Source organism: Indicator indicator, chromosome 5 (genome assembly GCF_027791375.1).
Source record: "Indicator indicator isolate 239-I01 chromosome 5, UM_Iind_1.1, whole genome shotgun sequence".
Taxonomy (NCBI): domain Eukaryota; kingdom Metazoa; phylum Chordata; class Aves; order Piciformes; family Indicatoridae; genus Indicator; species Indicator indicator.
In genome coordinates this window covers 34,135,874-34,157,664 of record NC_072014.1, presented here as the reverse complement: position 1 = coordinate 34,157,664, position 21,791 = coordinate 34,135,874, and the positions used below count along the sequence as shown (strand labels likewise).

Below are 21,791 nucleotides of genomic sequence, written 5' to 3'. Positions count from 1 at the left end.
AATCACTGGAGTGTATTTGACTAAGTGTATAGAACATATTGTTTTCCTGCCTCTTGCTTGGCTAGGCATTGAGTTCCATGACAAGTATTTTGTTTTTATAAACCTCAGAAAGAGACAGACATTCCTTGACAGGTAGAAAATAAAGGACATCTAAACCCCCAAACAATATGCCATCTAAAAGTTCAGATCATGATTGATAAGTATGTTGGGATTTTTTTACTGTTGGCTGTTAGCTGAATAATAGATTGTTAATTCAGTAGGTTTTGACTGAAGTAATTTGTCTTGAAATACTTTTTTTCACCTTTTTCTTTTAGGTCCTTTGTTACTCTTTTGGTTTTTTGCATGCACAAATGAAGCTAAGTTTTTCAGTTTTGGGCAGCATCATGTGAAAGCTTCTCTTCAGTTTATAAACTGTTGAAAGACTGAATTCAGAAGGAATCATGATATGCAATTGTTATTACCTACTACATTCTACAGGAAAAAAATATATATATTTAGGAGAAAGTATGCCATCTATATGATCTAAAAAGCCATTTTCACAGTTCTTGACATTGTGGGGAACATTTCCAGCTTATCATAATCAAAACAGGAAATTTATTTAGTTGTCAGAAAGTCCTGAACAGTCATAAGCATGTATGTTACTTGTGAAAGTAAGGCTCCTCATGGTGTCATATGTATAGTTTTACTAATTAATTATGCCAGGCATTTTTCTGGTCTTCATTTTCTTTCACTGATATGACAGTGCATAAATTACTGTAATTAATTTAATATTTTTAAAGGCTTTGTTCTCCTGCATTGCCTCACTTAGAGATATTCCCTGATTCTCCTCTTGAGTCTTTTTTCTCTTGAACCTTTCTCCCTTATGCTTGGTTTCACACTACTTAAATATGTCTTCTGTTTTCCTGTCAACTGGAATAATTTATTGCCCAGTTTTAAATATTAGCCTTAGGTCAGTCTTTCAATACCACCCCATTTTGAAGGCATGGAGTACAGGAAATGTATGAAAACATTCTGGAATAGAAATGATAAATGGTGAAGACAACAACCAGCCTTTCACTGTAGATGGTGAAGGGTCAGTACAGCCTGAACTTTACCCACGTGGCTCTCAGTCTGCTTATTTGCAAACTTCATCATAAATTACCCTTTTTTTTTTTTTTTCCTATTAGTGCATATCCCAAAAAACAAGTTGCAGGGCAGAATTCCCAAGCCTCTTCCCAGGGTAATGCAGTTTGTGGCTAGGCAGAAGAGTTTTTTTTCTGGTATTTTGATATTTGCTGATGCTTCCTATGGTTAGTGTCATGCTTGGAGCCTTCAGCTGGGCTCCTGTTGTGTGATGCTACATCTGGTATGTTAGGGATAAACAGATGTGTCGTCCCAGCCACTCATATGGCTGGCTGCAAAAGGAAGGCAAATGGATAAGACTTTATACAAAACTATAAGAGATTCCTAAACACTTTCTATATAACCCAGATTTGAAAAAGAAAGGCTTTTTATGTCGTCTTTTTTTAGTTTAATGTTGATAGTGATTGTGTTTCAGTATGTGGCTCTTGCAAGCATGAATTAAGAAACTTCCTACTTGTAGTTTATGTGAGGCATTCCTATTAAGAACTAAAACTAACGAGTAACAGAAAAATGTCACCATCCTGTCTTAAAGTAACTGTTGTAATGTTGCTATCCTCTGGTTATGGAGTTCTTTCAAATGTATTAATACTTATAAAGATATTAATATTTATCGAAATGCATAGGCATTTAGATAAAAGTTTCATCACAAGGCAAGAGGAGAGTTTCCACGTGAAATATGAAGTGGTGTGCTTGTTGTTATCACATATTTTCTGTTAAAGCTGTCAAAATGACTTACTGGTTTAGCATTCCTTGTTGAAATATATTCTGTCTAATTTACTTAAAAAATATTTCTATTCTAAATACTTAGCAGCTCTCCACACATTATTTATGATATACTTTCTCCTTTTCCTGGAAGGAGAAAAACCCAACATGTTCCTCTTTGCTGTAACTAGCTGTATGAGACTGTCCTCTTTAACAGCTGTGGGCAAGTACCTCCTGGGTAGCCTCTGGCAATGTGCAGAAACCACCATGATTTAACTGTTTAGGTCCCTTTGATCTGCTGTCTCTTACCTCTAGCAATATAAGATTTATAAAAGAGAGCAGGAGCTTTGAGACCAATGGTTTGTCTCATTGTCTTCCCAGCAGTACTTGACGAACTCTATCCAGGCTGCCAAGAGAGGTCGTTGAGTCTCCTTCTCTGGAGGCTTTCAAAACCTGCCTGCCTACAGTCCTGTGCAACCTGATCAAAGTGGTGATCTCCAGAGGTTCCTTCCAACTCCTACCATGCTCTGATTAGCAAATAGTCTGTCTGCATCTGCTATGTATATAATTGTATGTATATATAGTATGAAGACACGGTAGGGAATATGTTTATGATAGCTATTTAGAGAAAATCAGTTTACTTAGAGTATTCTTCTTGGTGCCTTAGTACCTCCTACAGCAATCATAATATTATTATAATTTATCTCTATTTCTGTCATACTTAGCACTTTTCAGAAGAGGCTTATATTTTACATAACCAAGCACTCTTTTATAAGCTGTAATATAAACGCAACTGACAGCTTGGGGTATGCTTATTAATACATCTGTGATTCTTTCCAATGAAGCACATTTTTGATGTTAATCATCATAGACTTGGAAAATGGAAGGGAAATTTTGTAGAAGGGAAATTCAGCTATTGCACAAAGTACTGTTGATAATTTTGCAAACCTGTGTGGGCTTGTTGCAGCTTTGACCAGCAAGGATTTAGGACTTGCTAAATTCTGCATGTGCATTGACAGGGAACTGATAGCAGCAACGAGGCAGTGGAAGGGCATTTCAGGTGATTCTGTTACTGAATGACTTCCAGACAAAACAGCAACCTCTGAAACCCCTCTCATGTGTGACGGGCTAGTTCTAGTACCTCTGTGTACAGGTCTGGAGCCCTCAATATAGGTAGGACATGGACCTGATGGAGAGGGTCCAGAGGAGGCCATGAAAATGATCAGGGGGTTGGAGCACCTCTGCTATGAGGACAGGCTGAGGGAGCTGGGGTTGTTCAGCCTGGAAAAGAGAAGGCTCCAGGGAGACCTAATAGCAGCCTTCCAGTACCTGAGGGGGGCCTACAGGAAGGAAGGAGAGAGACTGTTTGCAAGGGCCTGTGGTGACAGGACAAGGGACAATGGCTTCAAACTAGAGAAGGGCAGATTTAGATTGGATATCAGGAAGAAGTTCTTGACTATGAGGGTGGTGGAACACTGGAACAGGTTGCCTAGGGAGGTGGTTGAGGCTCCTTCCCTGGAGATATTCCAGGTAAGACTTGACGAGGCTCTGGGCAGCCTGATCTAGTTGGGGATGTCCCTGCTGACTGTGGGGAGGTCAGACTGGATGACCTTTGGAGGTCCCTTCTGGCCTGGACCATTCTGTGATTCTGTGTTCATATGTGATCCTCCTTTGTCTCTTTGGAGGAGACACTGAAAGATTCCTGATGTGGGTAACATAAACTGAAGAGGTCCCACACATACATCTATATCAAGGTTTCGGCTTTACAGCTGAATCTGTTTCCATCTAACCAGAACTAGCCTGACACTGTCTTGAAATAAGTCCTCTATGGTCTAAGCAAGGATACTGTAATTCTGTAGATGAGAAGCTACAGTAAGTCTAGTGGATGTCACCCTATGTTTCATTCTGACAGTAGTTTACATTAACAAGAATTTCTCATAGCACAGTAACAGTGTAACAATTAGTTGCAAATGTGTTTTATATTCCAAGACCATGAAGTAATTTCAATCCGTAAGAAAAGTAATTAACTATGCTACTTTCATAATGTGAAACATAGTAGTAAAGACATGAGCTAGGTCAAAACCAGGCACCAAAGTCCAGAAGACAGCAAAATGTCTGTTACTCACTGTATGTTTGACTTTACAGCAAAGCTGTAATAGTTTACTTTGAATTTAGGCCTTTGTGGTGCTGGTGTATCACATTGCACACTGTACCATGCTGTTCCCCACCATGGGTCTTCTGGGTCTACAGACATCAGGCCTTGATATTTTGCACTCAAATGACAATCTTGTTTATTTCATTTGTTTTCAACCAAACTCACAACAAATAAAGATAGCAGCATAAAATTGTCCATTAGATTTTCTTGTGTCTTCTGTCCAGAGAATCCTGGGGTTTCTAATAGCAGAAGCTGCTGGTAACTTCCTGATGAATTTGGAAGGTTTACTGACAAATAGTTCTTTGTTTTACCCAAAGTGTGGCATACAAAAAAATCTCAGATAAAACAAACTTTCCCTGCATTTCAAAGGAAGTTGGTTAAAATCATACTGACTCATGTTTAAGGAAATCCAGACCAAACAGAGCCCCAGTAAGCACTCATTGTTTTATTCTGTGAGCCATAGTTCAGGCAGGTGGTCAGAAAAAATACCACGTCTACATTTCAAGTAAAATAATTTTTTGAATTATTTTGAAGATAAACTAATGAAGTAGTGCAGGCAAAAGTTGTTGTGTTTGTGTGATGTGTTTTTTTAAATGTATGTTCTTACGGGGTTTTGTTTGGTTTGGTTTTGTCTTTTTGAATTCTATTGTTGAACAGGAACAGAAATATTTCTGGGACTGTTTCTGTGCAGCTGTTTTACAGGTTAAGTGTCTGGTGACATTAATAGATGAGTCCTTCAGACAGCTCTCAAAACTGATTCAAGACTGTTGGATATAATTAATTCTGTAAAATCTTCCTTTCAGTAATAGAGATGTTGATAGAGTTTAAAAGACTGTGACTATCATAATGGTGGTGCCTATTTAATCCAGTATTTATTTGGTTTTATAATTCTTACACTTTCTTTTCTTTTTTTTTGGTGACAGGTTTTTCATTACTCTTACACAGCTTCCTATGTGATTTATAACATACACACAAGGTAGGTCACATTGTTTTTTCAATGTGATGTCATTGTTAGTGGTTCTATGCATAAGGTGATGCGAGTGTGTTCAAGTAAAAATGTTTCCATTTTTTCAAGGGAAGTTTGGGAGTTGAACCCTCCAGAAGTAGAGGATTCTGTTTTACAGTATGCTGCCTGGGGTGTCCAAGGACAGCAACTGGTAAGTACAGTCATTAAAAATGCTGTGGTTTAATGATGCATTTACTCAGACAGGCTGAAGTGAAAAATAATAATTAAAAAAAGCCTTAAGATCCATTTTGTTATATTTATGCATGATGCTAGTATTGTCCTGTAACACTTTTTAGAGGATCTATTTATTTATGTTTATTGAAAACATGTAAACATGTTTTTCTTCAAGTGTTGAAGTAATCACCTTTAATTGTAGAACTGTTGAAAGAATCACATCTTCATCTAAATATGCTCTCAAGTAGTTTTCAAAATGACCATCTTTATAGCTACTCCTATGAGAGGAGGAAAGTTGAAGGTGAAGTTTTCAAGTTCATGATCAATGAAAACTGTCAGAAGCAAAAGCTTAGCATCCAAAAGTGGATGTGATGTATTCAATAAAAGTAGTATTTTCATTTCAGTATGAAAACTGCTGCCAAGGTCAGTTGCAGTACATTGGATTCAGAATAATAAAACCAGAATTCCTATGTTGCATATATTGTTTTCTACCAAAAGTTTTATAACTTTTTATGGACACAAATCATCCATGATCATCACGACCAGTCTCAATGAGATTAAAAAAAAAAAAAAAGTGAATTTAAAACAGCAATGATTTTAAACTGACCTGTGCTGGTAGTTGAACTCAAGAGACTTATAAAACTCTCTGAATAAGAAATTCAGATAATCCTTGTTACAGTATTCTAATAAGCTCATTAATGCCTGCAGGCATGATCCCGAAGCCTCTTTGCACATTTGACTTGTTCATACAGAAAGGCTATAAGTTGAGTGTCTTGAGACTGTACCCTGTTGCATATATCATTCATCAAGATGGTGGCAATGTAGAAAATGCTTCTGGTTAAAGTGTGTTGCAGTAAGCAAGTGGATGCAGGAAGGAAGAAGTAATGGGAAAATGCTTGTAATGCCTTAATAATTAAAAACATTGATTTGTTAGTAATGAATGCACATAGACAGGATTGGTGGTAACAAATAGGTTATTTACCAGGTATTATTATGGAACATCTCAACCTGTGTAGGTTGTAGCAGAAAGGTGATGCATTTGCAAAAATGAACAGAATTTTAAAATATTTCAAATTAAATTGCAGCTCAGAATATTTGTCTCTGCTGCACCTCTGAGTAGCAATCTGAAGTACAACTACAATTACATGCATTGATTGCTGAGAAATTAATTTTCTTTTTTCCTGGGGTGTATCCAAAGAACAGGGGCAGACTTACCAATCATAAACTTCAGGAAAATAATATGTTAGAATAATGCTGTCTTTATCAGTTTTGCCTAGATTATCTTTCTGGAAATATGTAATGCATACTTTCAGATACAGGCACAGGTGGACTCCTATTAAGTCTCAGAACTGCAAAAACTAGGTGGTCATTTCAGGTACAACCTTTATCATCTGAATTTCAAAACGTTGGCATAATTCATACTTTGGTGAAGATAACATTGCTCATCTTCGTTAATGTCCCTAGTAAAGTTAATGTCATGCTTTAAAAATATCTGCTTTACTGTGGGCTTTATGGTGCCATATGGTCATCAGAATTAGGAAATAATAACTTTGATTGAAACACAAAATCTGTGCACTCTGAATGATACCAAGTGTTGTCGTATAGATGTTCATCAGCAATGACAGTATACTGAAGGTCACTTCCATAAGAATTGCCAATAAGAAAGATGTCCTCTTGAAGCTTTTTATGGGATAAAAGAAGGTTTCTGAAGTGGAAGAAGTGCCTTGCCACATTATCTTCCCACTTCAGCAGAAAGCCAGAAATGTAGAATGAGCATTAATGAATAAAAACTATTGTGAATAATGGTTGTTGCTACTGTCCAAAGGAACAGCTGCCTCTACCAGAAACAGGACAGTAAAGATTGCTCCAGCAGAAGAGGTTAGGCAGAGAAAATGTGAGGGCAGATTGCCATGACTGCTCTTAGTTATAAAATCTGTCATTAGAACCAAACTGTTTTGAGAAAGATGGTACAGGAAGCAATCAGCAGTGAAACTGGGTAAAGAGAGAGTTGTAACGGGACCATCAGCAGTAGCTGCTGATAGTACATGTCTGGGCTCAAAGGTGCAGCCTCATGGATCCATCTTGCCAAACACACAATGATTGGTTTGCTAATGTCCCTTCCTAAACAATACTTAATGTGTCTTATCCGTATAATAAAGAAACAATGATAATTCATATTAAGTAAAACAAGCAGTGGAATGCATATGTATTCATAAGGCACTTGGGTTACTGAGTAACCTCCAAGAGCCATTTATTTCAACTGACAACTAGAACTGAACAACTAGAAAACAGACTACATATAAAAGTTTCATCTGGAAAGATCCATGACACATACCCTGTGAATATCATATAAGCCAAATATATATAAATCCCTAAAATAAAAAGGAACAGAACTCTTCCAGGTGCAGTGCAAAAAAAGAATAGCATTATTACAGCCACGACACAAGGCACAGGTATGCTTGACTGAGCCAAAAGTCCTAACTATGCACTGTAACTATTTGGAAGGTCCTGGATTAAATCCAGATGATGGGGGATGACACATGGAGTTGGATCAGCTATTTCCATAAATAGACTGGAGTGTAAAATAAGATGTTTCTAATCCTTAGTTCTGCAGAAGAGCCATATAGATTACATGTGAATCTTAATTTGGATTCTTCGACAAGTAAAACAGATAATATAAGAAGATGAAGAGGAAAAAAATGGAAATGGAATGACTGAGCAGGAAAATTTGTGTGACGACAGACAGAGCTTATTGGACAGAGGAGGGAATATGGCTGCAGTGAAGAAAAGAGTTAGGTTCTTATCAGATACCAGATGACTGGACCATAACACCCCTGTTTTGAAGCTGCCATGGTGGCTGGAATTTATTTCGGTTTCTTGCTGTTGACCTAGAGTAGAGAATTTTGTCAGAAGGAAAGCTCAGAGAAGTGTCAGCTGTTTGAGTCATGTCATTGTGGTGGTGTAATTGGAAATGTTTGCCATCAGCGAGAAGAAACTTTTATCTAATGAATTAATGTATTTCAAGGTCAGGTAGCTGTTATTTTGCAGAACTGTTTTCAAGGTCACACTCTTTAAATGGCTGTCTTTCAACTGTGTTAGAACTGTTCCAGATCTAAAAGACCTTTCTGTGTGTCTTAGGGAGCTATTTGTGTACTTGCTAATTTTTTTTCATATTTTCTCATGTTTGATTACATTTTTGAAAGGGATCAGTTGATTATCTCTTTATTTCACATCTATAGAATTCATTACAGCATCATCGAGTTTCCAGGGAAAACAAACCAGCACAATTGGACATCTAATTGGTTTCATAAACGTTTTTCTGCCTGCAGTTTACTTGGTTCAAGACCTCATTGCTTGTGTCTGAAGACGAGATATCCCATGCCTGGTAGGAAGGCTTCACTGAGGATAAGAATGCTTTGGGGTATTTTAAAGGGTTTCTGGTGTTGAAATATCTAATTTTAATGCAATATTCTCTCTGACCTCATCTTCTCTAATAGTTTGTAGAAATGACTTTTATGTTTCTGTGCTGGACCTGGCTTGTATCTAACACAGCCCTTTGTGTCTAGATCTATGTATGGTATTGCAGTAGATTTATTGCAGTAGAAGCCTGAATATAAAAGCTGACCTCTGGTCTCCAGTGTATGCAGAATTTTCTATAAAAGATGTAGTGTTTCTCTTCAGTGCCTCTTGTGATACAGAGAATTCTTCTGATTAGTTATCAGATGGATTACTTCAAGTAGCTCCCAGTGAAGTGTGTTTAAAAGTTATTCAGTTTGACACAGCTTTCTATTAAAAGTTTGGTGTAAAGTTTCTTCTGCCTGAGTGGTAACTCGTTTATTTTCTATGCAATACTTTATTTTCACTTTTTTCTATGAACATATATCCATGCAAGTCACTTTGCCCTTACATTTATAACAGGGCATTTATGTGTGTTTTATGTTACTTATTGCACTGAGCGTATTGTTCTCATGATGTATTAAGTGTATTTGAAGGGAGCTTGAGTTATATATTTATTTGGATGGATCAGCATAAATAATGATTGATTGACTTATGTATGAATGTCTATGCATAAGTAAATGCATATTTTAACAAAGCAGAAACCAAGAAAATAGTAAAGCACTCCAGAATACTGAAAAGGTCAGCCTGGAAAAGCTTGATGGACCTTTTTGTCAAAATTTGGTGCCATCAACAAAACATAGCTTTATCAAAAGGTAGGGCTGAAGATGAGCTACTTCTATGCTTTAAGGTAATTTAGGTCATCATTGGGTAGAATTACCTAGTCTCCTGTATGCACAAAGCACAGTTTTTTAACTGCAGGTGAATTATGGATTCAGCATTACTCTCATTAATTTTTAGAAGATATTTTAAATATTAACAATAACAAGCAATTACCCTCTTGTTCCAAAACCAACCAAACCAACCAACCAACCAAAAAGTAACAAAATATATGGAGATAATAGGGCTTGGAAGCTGAAGCTTTTGCAAAAAGAATGGAAAAAAAGAAAAACCAAACAACAACAACAAAATCAAAACAAAACACAAAACCAACAAAAAACCCTGTGAAAAAGGACCTCACCTTATAGTAAATCTATCTAAAGCCAAGCATAGAAACAGAAACGCAGAAACAAAACAGAGCAAAATCTGCATTTAATTGTTATTAATAAATGTTACCACTTCAAGAACTCTCTCTCCTTCTGCTTTGTATTCAGTCACCTCTATCCTGGTTGTCTTGTTTGGAGGTTAATTTTGCCATCAACCCCATCAACACCTGTTACTCCACAAAAATGCAAATAACTTTCAGATTGTTGAACTCACATGACATTTCCTTACAATTGCCCTCGCTTCAGAATTTTAGCTTTTTTTCTATGGCTTTCAAATACTGCTTTACACAATAGAAATACTGCAGCAGAGAAGTGTATTTGATATTATTTATCAACCACGCAGATGAGCACTGGACTAATTTTACTAAATGAGACATTAGCAGGAGTATGCTGGACACATACCTTCCTCAACAGATGCTTTAACAGCCATTAGTTGCTGAAAGCTTCATTTAATGTCTGTTCTATCAAGGTTCAAAGTAGAACTACTATAAAACATTGGTAACTTACCTTTCTGTAAAATATTTACTCTCTGTTTTATCTTTTGCCTAATTAATGCTGTGAGTACTTGGCACCCCCTCCTGGCAAAAACACTTCTGTTTGCAAATGAAGAAGAAAAGATCTCTTAGGGTACATGAGTCAAATAGAAGCTCAATTAATGCTAATGAAGGAAGATCTAAATAAATATCGTTAGTCTGCTGTTTTCATTTTCAAACTCCTTTGCTCTTTGGACTTGGTGTATTTTTATATATGTAGCTTTAAAACACATATGGAAATGTCAAGGCTTTATTTTCCTTTAATTCTAATCATAATGACGAAAATGGCAGTAAAACTGAGAGGGGAATGTCTGCCTGAATTTATTCTGAAAACCAGAAATAAATAAGAACATTTTAATGTAGCATTGACCTCAGGTATGATTTCTTACTTGCAATGGATGAGGAGTTCTTTACAGAGCTTCTGTACTTCAGAGCATATTTGGAGATCTTCTGTCTTGCTGAGGATGTTTCTATGAAGAAAGGCAAACTGCATGGTTAAGCATTGTCAACCTAGTTAAGTTTTTGCCCAACCCCTTAAAGACTCAAGTCTACCAGAAAGTCACTTAATAGCCTACTTGCAAAAGCATTCTACTGATATATTTTTTTCATGCAAGAACTGCTTTTCATTAGGGCCACGGTGAGCATGGGCAATATATTTTTCCTCCTAAGCTGCTGCCACATGTTGGATTTCCTCCTAGATTTCTCAAATTAACATTGTAAAATGTAAATGTTTTTCTGCCTTTCCATCTAAGTCATTTAACTCAAACTATTCTTCAAAGAAAAAATTAAATTATTAGTTTCTCTGAAGGTATTCTTCTGAATTAATTTCCATTTCAATTATTAATTTCTAGGTGCCCGCTGCACTTAAATATAGATGAAGCTGGAGGAGAAGCATTAAATGCATGTTCTCTAGTTTCAAAAGTGATATTTCTTGCAAAAGCAGTTTTCTCCATCTCAGAAAATGGGAATGTAGAATGTAGCCAGCAAACACAGGCAGTTCTGGAAAGCAGTGGAAAACACAGTTTTACATATCAAGGTTGAATATGTTCAATAAAAGTTTTGTGAAGCTCCAGGGAGCAGGAACATTTATAAATGGAAGCAAGGCTGTCTTGAGCATAGAAGTTGCTTCATCATTTTGCTTAGCAAAATTCAATGAAGGTGTCCTGGAATCAGAGGTAACTTAAAAATATTAACTGTTAAGGATTAGATATTGCTGGCCCTTTGTTAGAATAACTACCTGGCTGTGTCTGAAAGATGTGAAGAAATAATGAGAAAATCGTATGTTTTATAGGAGCATTATTCTTTTACTACTGTTTTTCATGTGGAACAATAAAAGGCCCAGCAGCTTTATAGTGAATAATTTGAGAAGGGAGATAAAAGATGTTTCCTTTCCCTGATTCTTATTCTATTATCAGTGCTCTAGCATGCAGCTAGTATTTGAATCAGTGTGTAAGGCATGCACGTGTAGTGCATTTTTCTCTTCGGTCTCAGATCAATATTTCTTTTGCAAGCAAATATATTGGAAATTTGATACATCATTGTAATAGAAAGCTATTATAATTCTTTATTTTTCACATAGGTATTTGTGTGTGTGTGTGTGTGTATAGACATATTTCCATATAAGAAACATGCAAAAAAGCATAGGTGAATGTTTGATAGGAGCAATCATGAGGACCTTCCTGTGCAGCAACCTGTAGTGAGTGATGAAAATAGCTATACATATCTCTTACCTGGAATCTCATTTTGTTCAACATGTGTATGTGTAACAAAGCATATCTGAATATTCACATTTCTGTCTGTTAGTGATTATTAACTGCAAGTCCAATGACTCAAAAAATGGGTCTGTTGTACTTGTCTGAAAATTGCATAGTTTTATGTAATGCAGAAAAAAATTCAGAAATCTAAAATTCTTTAGAAATAGCCACTCAAAAGCTAAGTACACAGTCAATGTGAACAGAGGTCAAAATCTGACTGAACCTTTTGCTAAATCAGAGCTCATAGCATACCAGGTTAAAAGGGAACTCAGGAATGAAGGTCCAACTTTTCTTCAGAAAAGCACAGTCTGGATAGCATGGCCCAGCACCTTGTCCAGCTGAATCTTGGAAGAGTTGCAAAAAAAAAAAAAATAGGTAACAAGTTTTATTATTAACTGTATTTTCATATAATTCCAGAATCCTGCACAAAAACATTGCAGGCTTACCAATGTCCACAGGTCATATAATTACTTAGTCATTTCATCTTTAACACATTAAAAAAAAATTTAAGAAGTCATGCCTAATCCTGTGTCATATCATGTGTCCTTGAAAGTTAGTTTCTGTGGTCAAGATAGGACATTCTGGCTTAGGTCAGTCAGTCAAGACTCTACCCATTGCATATGTGTAAAGATGGGGTAGATGGTCCTTGTTATTATTAATAAATAAATGGATAAATTGAAGCTATATAGACATCATAGATGATGATGTCAGGACTCTGTTGAATCTCTGTCAGCAAGATAACTCTGCTGAGAAGTAAAGAAGCCCACCAGATTGACTGCACAGCTTTCTCATCTCCCCTGCTGACTCCTTCTCTCTATTTTGGCCAAGTCCTTCTTGAAAAAGAGACATTAAATTCTGCTGTCACCAACCCAAAAATGTCCTTGCATTTTTTTTTCCCCTCCCTACGATAGGGTTATTATTTCCCCAGTGTGTTTGTGCTAAAGGATCAGAGCAGGTTAATCTCCTGCCACACTGTGTTAAAGTGAGTTAGGCTTTCATGTTGACTCAACCTGAGCCACACAGCAAAATGCAGACAACTTCTTGTGGATGTGTAATTGTGGGGCTTGACAGCTCCAAGACCAGAATGGCCCTGGAGAATAAGGATTAAAAAGTCAGTTACACTGTTGATTTGTAAGAGAAAACAAAGCTTTGATTGGCAGGGAGGAAATTGGCAGGGAGGAAAGAAGGCTGAAGGACCCAGCAGCCAGCCAACACTTAAAACTCTTACTTTTGTGGAAACAAAGTGATATTAGAAAGGTCTTTTAAAGCTGATGGAAACAGTATTAATGAGGAAAACAGAAACCTGTGCAGATCAAAGTATGATTCTATGATGATTCTCTTTAGAGCTTTACAGGTGGACTAGTGTGTATTGGAGGCATAATGTACTAATAGTATTCATATGCTCATGTAAACATAGTGTATGTTATGAGCAGAGCTTGATCAGTAGGGACTAATAGTACTGGTCATACAGATTGCAGAACACTGTACATCTATGTGTCACTGTATAGTGGCAGGTACCAGTGAAATGACAGAAATAGAGAAGTTTTGTGTGGAAAGAAAGCAAATGGTTTTTTTCAAATGTTTCTTAACAGACTCTGAACTATCCCAAACAGAAATGCTATTATAAGAGTCACTCAGAAATTTCTCATTCTATTGAGGTATTTCAAGACAAATTGCCTTTCTTGCATTGTATGCCCCATCTGTGTGAAGTGATAAATGGCTGTAGAGTCTGTACAGGTAGATGTCATCCACTAAAATGCTGGCCTATCACAAAGACAACTGCCAACTTGAACAGTGTGCACAGTGAGAAAACAAAGACACATGTACTGTATGACAGAGTAGGCAGGGTCAGTAATAGCAGCTGAAAGAAGAAAGCTTTGTGTTAAACCCTGCTTGAGTTTCTCATGTAGAAGATACTCAGAGGCATCCTGGTCTACTTCATCATTTGAATAATTTATGAAGTTCTCAGGGATCTTCTACTACTGTAAGGACAGTAGAAAAATTTCAGGTTTCAGTTCTGTTGTTTTTTGACTTTGGCCCTTGCTTTTAGGTTGCTACTTTCTGTTATATTGACAAATAAAACAGAGAAAACTTCTCCTCTGGCATCCAGTCCAGAAAGTCAGCCTTAGATTTTTTCCAGTCTCCCAACACTGCCTTATTTCTTCTGGAATAACTAGGTTGAAATTTTTTTCATTGTATCTTCTGTTATAGACTGATCAGTCTGGGTATAACTCTGTGCTTGGTATCAGTGTGAAATGAGCCTTTGATGTACTGATGAACAGCTCAAAAGATTTTGAAACCAAGCTGTGTGGTAGTGTTGATACACCAGAGGGACAGGATGTCATCCTGAGGGACCTGGACAAGCTGGAGAGGTGGGCCCAGGTGAACCTCATGAAGTTCAGCAAGAGCAAGTGCAAGGTTCTGCACCCGGGCTGGAACAATCCTCACTACATGGAGAATGAGAAGCTAGAAAGCAGCCCTGTGGAAAAGGACTTGGGGGAGCTGAGGGATGAGAAGCTGGACATGAGCAGGCAGTGTGCACTTGCAGCCCAGAAGGCAAATCATATCCTGGGCTGCATCAACAGATGCATTGCCAGCAGATCCAGAGAGCTGATTCTGCCACTTTGCTCGGCTGAGACCTTACCTGGAGTACTGCCTACAGGTCTGGAGTCTTCATTATAGGTAGGACATGGACCTGATGGAGAAGGTCCAGAAGAGGGGCATGAAAACGATCAGGGGTTTGGATCACCTCTGCTACAAGTACAGGCTGAGGGAGCTGGGATTGTTCATCCTGGAAAAGAGGAGGCTCCAGGGAGACCTAATAGCAGCCTTCCAGTACCTGAAGGGGACCTACAGGAAGGATGGGGAGAGACTGTTTGCAAAGGCCAGCAGTGAGAGGACAAGGGACAATGGCTTCAAACTAGAGAAGGACAGAATTAGATTGGATATCAGGAAGTAGTTCTTAACTGTGAGGGTGGTGGAACACTGGAACAGTTTGCTCAGGGAGGTGGTTGAGGATCCTTTCCTGGAGATATTCAAGGTAAGGCTCAATGAGGCCCTGGGCAGCCCGGTCTAGTTGAGGATGTCCCTGTTGACTGTGGGGAGGTCAGACTGGATGAGCTTTGGAGGTCCCTCCCAGCCTGGACCGTTCTATGATTTTATGGTAAGGGCAGTTTGTAGGGACAACTCAGGCATGCAAGAGTGGCATTTCTGTCTGCTTTTCCACACTGGTTCATTAGTCAGAAGCTATCAGTAAATATGAGGTACAAGAAGTGTGAGTTCCTGTTCATATATAAGCCTGCCATACACCTCACAGAGACCAAGGACCTGAGCAGTCCAATCCCTTTAAGACAATTTGCACAGTGCTGCAACCAGCATAGTTCTTCAGGCAGCTCCACAGGCAAAGCAGTAGCTTTTTTTTCCTGTGATTTCCTGTGCAGTCACAAAGATTTATTAAGTAGCTTTTTGTGTAGGTCATAGCTCACATATTATATATTATTTTGTTTATGTAATATAGAGCACAATGTTTGCACTCATGAGTTAAGCTGTCATGGGATTAGGCAAGGTGTGAATTGAGTGAACATCATGATCCAATATCATTGGAAAGGCAACACAATTAATGTGTGTCTAAACAAAAGAGGGCAATGCTTGCTCACTTGAATTGGAAATCAAGGACATAAACATCACAGTTATCATCAAGTTGTATCATCAATACTCTGTGAGTTCATGGCCTGGCATAGTTCATGACATTAGTAACGAATCTATAGTTGTATTATGCGTGTACTCTTGCTGTTGTTTACAGTGGATTTATAAACTATCTAAATAGCCATTAAATATAATAGGCTTGTAGATTGTTTGCAGTTCAGAAATGACTGTTGTAACACATTACTGCAGTGCAGTGGCATTAATCTAGATGGCAGAGGAAGTGGTGCTTCGGTGTCCTGTACATGCTATGTTTGTCAGCTTGATGACTGCAAAAATAAAATTAACATATTGTAACTGGCAAAGAAAAAAAGGTGGTATATGACACTGGGATGTATGTGTTTTGAGCTCTCCATGCTGATCAACAGCTACTTCCTGTCTGTCTTAATTGCAACGCAATCAAAATGTTTGAAAACTTCCTCTGAGAAAATTCCTGTGAAGGTCAGTCACAATATTTAGAAAATTGGTATCTTTAAGAATGAATATAGTTATTATTGCAATCATTTTGTTATTATCTGTTGTTTTCTGACTCATTTGCAGAGAGATCAGAGACATTCTGCAATACCGGAGACTTGCAAAGCAGCCCTATTGCATTTTAGCCTGCAGTTCCTGTCCTTGGGAGCTCACAATCTAAACTGGCTACACATATAATGTAGGGGAAAAGGATATAACATAAAGCTGCTTTGCAATACAATTCCATGAAACTTTCCATGAAATTGTCATCTCTTAACACTGATCTGAGTAGACAATTTGTAAGATGTGGAGGGGAAAAAAGAAAAAGATTTTTTAAATAATCTGTGTAATTGTAACAGATAAAGTCACTAATGAATATATATCTATCCAAAAGTCACATGTCTAGAAGCTTTATAAGCCACTTTCCTGTGTTTTATATTATCCAAGCTACAGTGATTCTCATTGATTCTGAAGATCACTGAAGGACCTGTAAGGAAGACATAAGCAGAATAATCATTTGCACCAGTGGAATGCCTCTGGTTGGGGTACTAGTTCTCCATCTTGCATTCTACTTGCCAGTGACCCAGTTCATTACAATGGAGCTTCTTCAACAACTTATTACCATGGGCAGGAATGGTAGATGTTCACACTTTATCTTGCTACTTTTCCCACATGTGCAAAGTACCCTCTAGAAATCTCTTCTGTCCATGTGGGTTTTGTCCACAACAGATCTCACATTTACATGTATGGCCTAGTAAATTGACATCTAACTTGGAACCACCCATTTGTAGTGCATTGTCACAGGAATAGTGGTGCTGTATGCATCAGCCTTACCCTGCATGGAGCCCGTGAGCAATTTGAATGGCCCATTTGCCAGTATTTTTGTTCAGTAGTTGTGTTGAGCATGGTTGTTGAGTCTCAAGCTGTAGGAAGAAATGTACCAAATGGTATCACAACACTGCTTTGTCACGGAATGTAGGAATAGCCACTTCTTTCCTGCAACCAAATAGAGACCTGAAGGATTTATGTGGCTCACTGCAGCTTGTGCCCTTTGGGCCATGGAGGAGTTTTGATATGAATCAGGAGATTTGGATTGCCATCATGGAGCTTCTACTGAGTAATAAACAACTGTTTGACAGAATTACGGAATGTTAGGAGCTGGAAGGGACATTGAAAGACCATCAGGTCCAACCCCCTTGCCAGAGCAGGATCACCTATGCCAGATCACACAGGAACGCATCCAGGAGGGTCTTGAATATCGCCGGAGAGGGAGGTTCCACAAACCCCCCCTGGGCAGCCTGTTCCATCGCTCTCAAGTCATCATCAAGTCCACCATGAAATTATGTCCCTTAGCACCACGTCTCCATGTTCATAGTTGTGTTCAGCAACACCTTGCTCTGCACCCTGTGTGGTCAGTTCTTCTGGATGATGTTAGAAAGTTTTCTTCTAAAATGAGCATTTTTTGTGTGTTCTGTGAGAGGAAAAAGGAAAATAGCATCTACAGTGCTGCATTGACAGGGAAAACACCTTGTTCTTTACTGGGAAGAACATCAGTGTTTCAATTCAGTGAGATTTTTTCGTGGGGAAAGGGCAGAGAAGTGTACTCATCTTCTGCAGCAGTGTGTATAACGATGGCCTGGCAAAGTCAACTAAAGTCAGTAAACCCCAGTGGTATAATAAGAGAAATCATAGATGAACAGGAAAACATTTGTTCAGTTTGGACTTGTAGAAGAGAACAGGCATTACACACAACTGTCATTAACATAATCAGTGGCTCTATTAGAAAAAATGTGTCTATCAAAGCTCTGGAGCATGCTGGATATCGATAGAGAAGATAGCAAGACAGATGTTTAGTGGAATGGTAACACATTGACAAGCACTCTGGCTGATTTGCAACAATTTTTTAATTGGTGAAAACTAGCTGTAAATTTTTGAAGTGAAGCTATTTGTATAATTTTTCCAAGCTGTGAACCAGCAAGTGGCAACAAATATGTTTAATACTTAAATGAATCTGATGGTACCAAACTGGGAGGCTTGGCTGATATGCCTGGAGGCTGTGCAGCCATTCAGCAAGACTTGGACAGACTGTAGAGCCGGGTAAACAGGAACCTAATGAAGTTCAGCAAGGATAAGTGCAGAGTCCTTCACCTGGGAAGGAATAATAAACTGCACCAGTACAGGTTAGAAGGTGATCTGCTAGAGAGCAGCCCCCTGGAGAAGGACCTGGGAGTCCTGGTGGATAACAAGTTGTCCATGGGACAGCAATGTGCCCTTGTGGCCAAGAAGGCCAGTGGTGTCCTGGGGTGCATTAAGAGGAGTGTGTCCAGCAGATCGAGGGAGATTCTCTTCCTCCTCTACTCTGCTCTGGTGAGACCACACCTGGAATATTGCATCCAGTTTTGGGCTCCCCAGTTCAAGAGGGACAGGCATCTACTTGAGAGAGTCCAACAGAGAGCTACCAGGATGATTAAGGGACTGGAGCATGTGCCCTATGAGGAGAGGCTGAGACACCTGGGGCTTTTTAGTCTGGAGAAGAGAAGATTGAGAGGGGATTTAATAAATGTTTATAAATATCTGAGGGCTGCCTGTCGAGAGGGAGGGCACAGGCTCTTCGCAGTTGCACCCTGTGATAGGACAAGGGGTGATGGATATGAACTACAGCACTGGAGGTTCCACCTCAACATGAGGAGGAACTTCTTCACTGTAAGGGTCACAGAACACTGAAACAGGCTGCCCAGAGAGGTTGTGGAGTCTCTTTCTCTGGAGACTTTCAAGCCCCATCTGGATGCATTTCTGTGTGACCTTTGCTAAATTCTGTGGTCCTGCTTTGGCAGGGAGGTTGGACTCAATGATCTTCGGAGGTCCCTTCCAACCCCTGACATCCTGTTATGAAAGCCAAACTTGTTATCTTGACAGCAAATGTTGAAAAAATGAAACAGGGCTTTCATTTTAACTTACTCCTATAATCCAAAGTTAGTTCAAATATGATTTACAAATTGAAGGAAGTGCATGAATATCTTCATTTACCATAACTGGGGCCAAAACAGAAGTGAGAATTGAAACCATCTTCTTTTCTAAAAAGCAGTTTAAAGTTGTTTTAAAATGAATTCTTTCTCTTTCCAGTATGAATTGCAAAATAGTGCTGTTCCAACTTGTTGTTGTACCTGAATCTGGGAAAGTATAAAATTTGCTGAGTGACTGAGAAAGTATTCTTTATTTTACTTTCTTCTGTTCAATGAATACCTGATATTGTTTTAACACTTGTTAGCAAAAAAACACCTTTTATCTGGAAATTTCAAGGGCAGTTGGATTTGGCCTTGGTTAATGTATGGTAAGACAGGAGTCAGAACTAATGGTAAGAGGCAAGCCCAGATGGAAAAACATCTTGAAGCTTTTGAAGAATTAATTATCCAACTAATTAACTGGCAGTCTCACAAGGAGGAGGGATGGAATTTAGCCATATGCTTAGGAAATGAAGAAGTCTAATAGCTACATCTCAGCACAAGGTCTATCAGCCATGATGATGATGGTGGAGTCAACTGGTTAGCCAGACTATCTATGTGGATGCACAGGACAAACACTTGTTTCTGCACCAGTAAAAATACTTATTCCCCTGAACAGAGCAAAAAGTGGTCCACTTGAGTGGTTTGTTACGTAGAACATTGGGCTCTGAAGACACCTGTGCCAGTGCAGAGAGTGGTGAACTGTGTGTCCTTGCCAAGGTCCCACAGGAATTTAGCCAGAAATGGTCTGCCTGAAGATGCTTCAGGTCAACATCTTTATCACTGTCATTAGCAACTGTCAGAGTTCTGCAACAGAAGCATTTACTGAATGCCTAAAGGTCTCCTTCTAGGCAAAATCAGAAATTCCTTAGTTTTTTCTGAGTTCATGTTCCCTGTGTAAAAGATAAGGAAGACTGTCATGTTCTCTGGGGTATTAAGTGGGAGTGCTGAGGTTGTTCCAGATTGGAATAGTTATTTATATTTGTTGGTCGGAGAGACTTTTGAGGAATCTGATGATTTCCTAGTTCCATAAGTAAGGCACCTCTACAGGAAGAGACCAGTGCTTGTTGTAGGGATATTTTTTTTTTCTTTAACTAAAGGTGAATGATACAGATGCTGCCTTTGTTTCTTTTCCACCTGCATCTGCTAAGTAGTTGTAGAGTGTGGTTGTCACCTTCTTTGAACTAGATATTTGCCTTAATGAATCATGTCATGATGAACCATGCCATTAGTCATACTCCAACATTTCTTTCCTTCAAAACAAGATGCTGGATTCTGGGATTTTTTTTTTCTTTTAACTTGGAAAGTTAATTGTAGTAGCTGTAAAAACTAATGGAAGGGTAAGTCATGGCTGCAAAGCTCACTGTTACTTGCAGCTTGCATTACCCATTTCTATTATTATTGATGGCAAAATGTATTTGTGGTGGTGATATGAATCAGGACGTCAAACAAATCTACTGTGCTCAAACTCTGGAGGATTAATTAGAAAGATTCACTCATCACGTCAGGAAAATAAGACCTTGATATATTAAGCATTATGGAATAGGAGTCCAAGTTTTCCCTCTAATATATATCAAGGCAATTTTAAAGGCTGAACTAACTAATTTTTTTCTGGTTTTGTTAGTTATTAGTGACTTCTGCTATCATTTCACATCAGGTGATGTGGAAACATTGGTCTGCAGATCTTCAAATTCGTGCCTTATAGGATAGCTTACCTTCTTGTGGCTTTTGAACTGTGGCCACACTATGCTAAGAAGTGGCACAGGCCAACGAGCATGTGGTTGTGGTACAGACTGGGGAAACATGCCTTCATCCTGGGCAAATCATGGCATGAGTGACTAATGTTGTCTCTGTACATGAGGTGTTTCCCTTTCATACTGAGGAACAACAGTGGCAATACAGAATACCTATATGGTTAGCTTGAAGTCAATAGCTTGATGTCCAGATGGAGACAGGTGACAAGTGGTGATCCTCAAGGTTCTGTGCAGGGACCAGTGCTGTTCAATATCTTCATTAATGATACAGACAGTGAGATTGAGTGCACCTTCAGCAAGTTTGTAGATGATACCAAGCTGAGTGGTGCTGTTGATAAGAGGGGATGCCATCCAGAGGGACTTGGATAGGCTGGAGGGAGAGTCTCGTGAGGTTCAGGAAGTCAAAATGCAAAGTCCTGCATCTCAGTCAGGGTGGCAGTCATTGATATCAGTACAGACTGGGAGATGATGAAATTTTAAGAACTTGCTGAATGGTAAGGCACCTTATCATATCCACATAAAACTAGGTTTGTCCATGACTGAGTTAGAGAAAGGACTAGTGTTAGATCAAGTGCACCTCCTTAGCGTCAGGGTTGAGAGAAATTTGCTTCAGTTTCATAGGTTCTCTCTGTGTGTGAGGCTGATGACATGTTCCAGTGAAGGAGAAAGGTTTTAACAGCCAGGGCTGCAGCTCTGTTTCTCATCTGCCTGAAGAATGCTGGGCTTCTGGATTTAAATACAAGTCTAAACTTTGGTGTCTGAATGAATTTCTAGGAGACATGCAAATACCTGATCATGGTTCTGTTTCAAGTGCCAGGACTAACCAGCTGCTG

General features: G+C 38.7%; 1 protein-coding gene across 4 annotated transcripts in view; it reads left to right on the top strand.

Moving 5' to 3' along the window:
• DPP10 (dipeptidyl peptidase like 10) overlaps window positions 1-21,791 on the top strand; it is a 225,999-nt gene that overhangs the window by 143,733 nt on the left and 60,475 nt on the right. For 3 of the 4 annotated variants that reach the window (XM_054381326.1, XM_054381325.1, XM_054381324.1), the window contains 2 exons: window positions 4,903-4,955; window positions 5,055-5,136. In XM_054381326.1, coding sequence (XP_054237301.1) covers window positions 4,903-4,955; window positions 5,055-5,136 — 135 coding nt within the window. Of the gene's footprint in view, window positions 1-1,166; window positions 1,186-4,902; window positions 4,956-5,054; window positions 5,137-21,791 lie in introns of all 4 variants that reach the window. The other variant, XM_054381323.1, reaches the window with a different exon arrangement.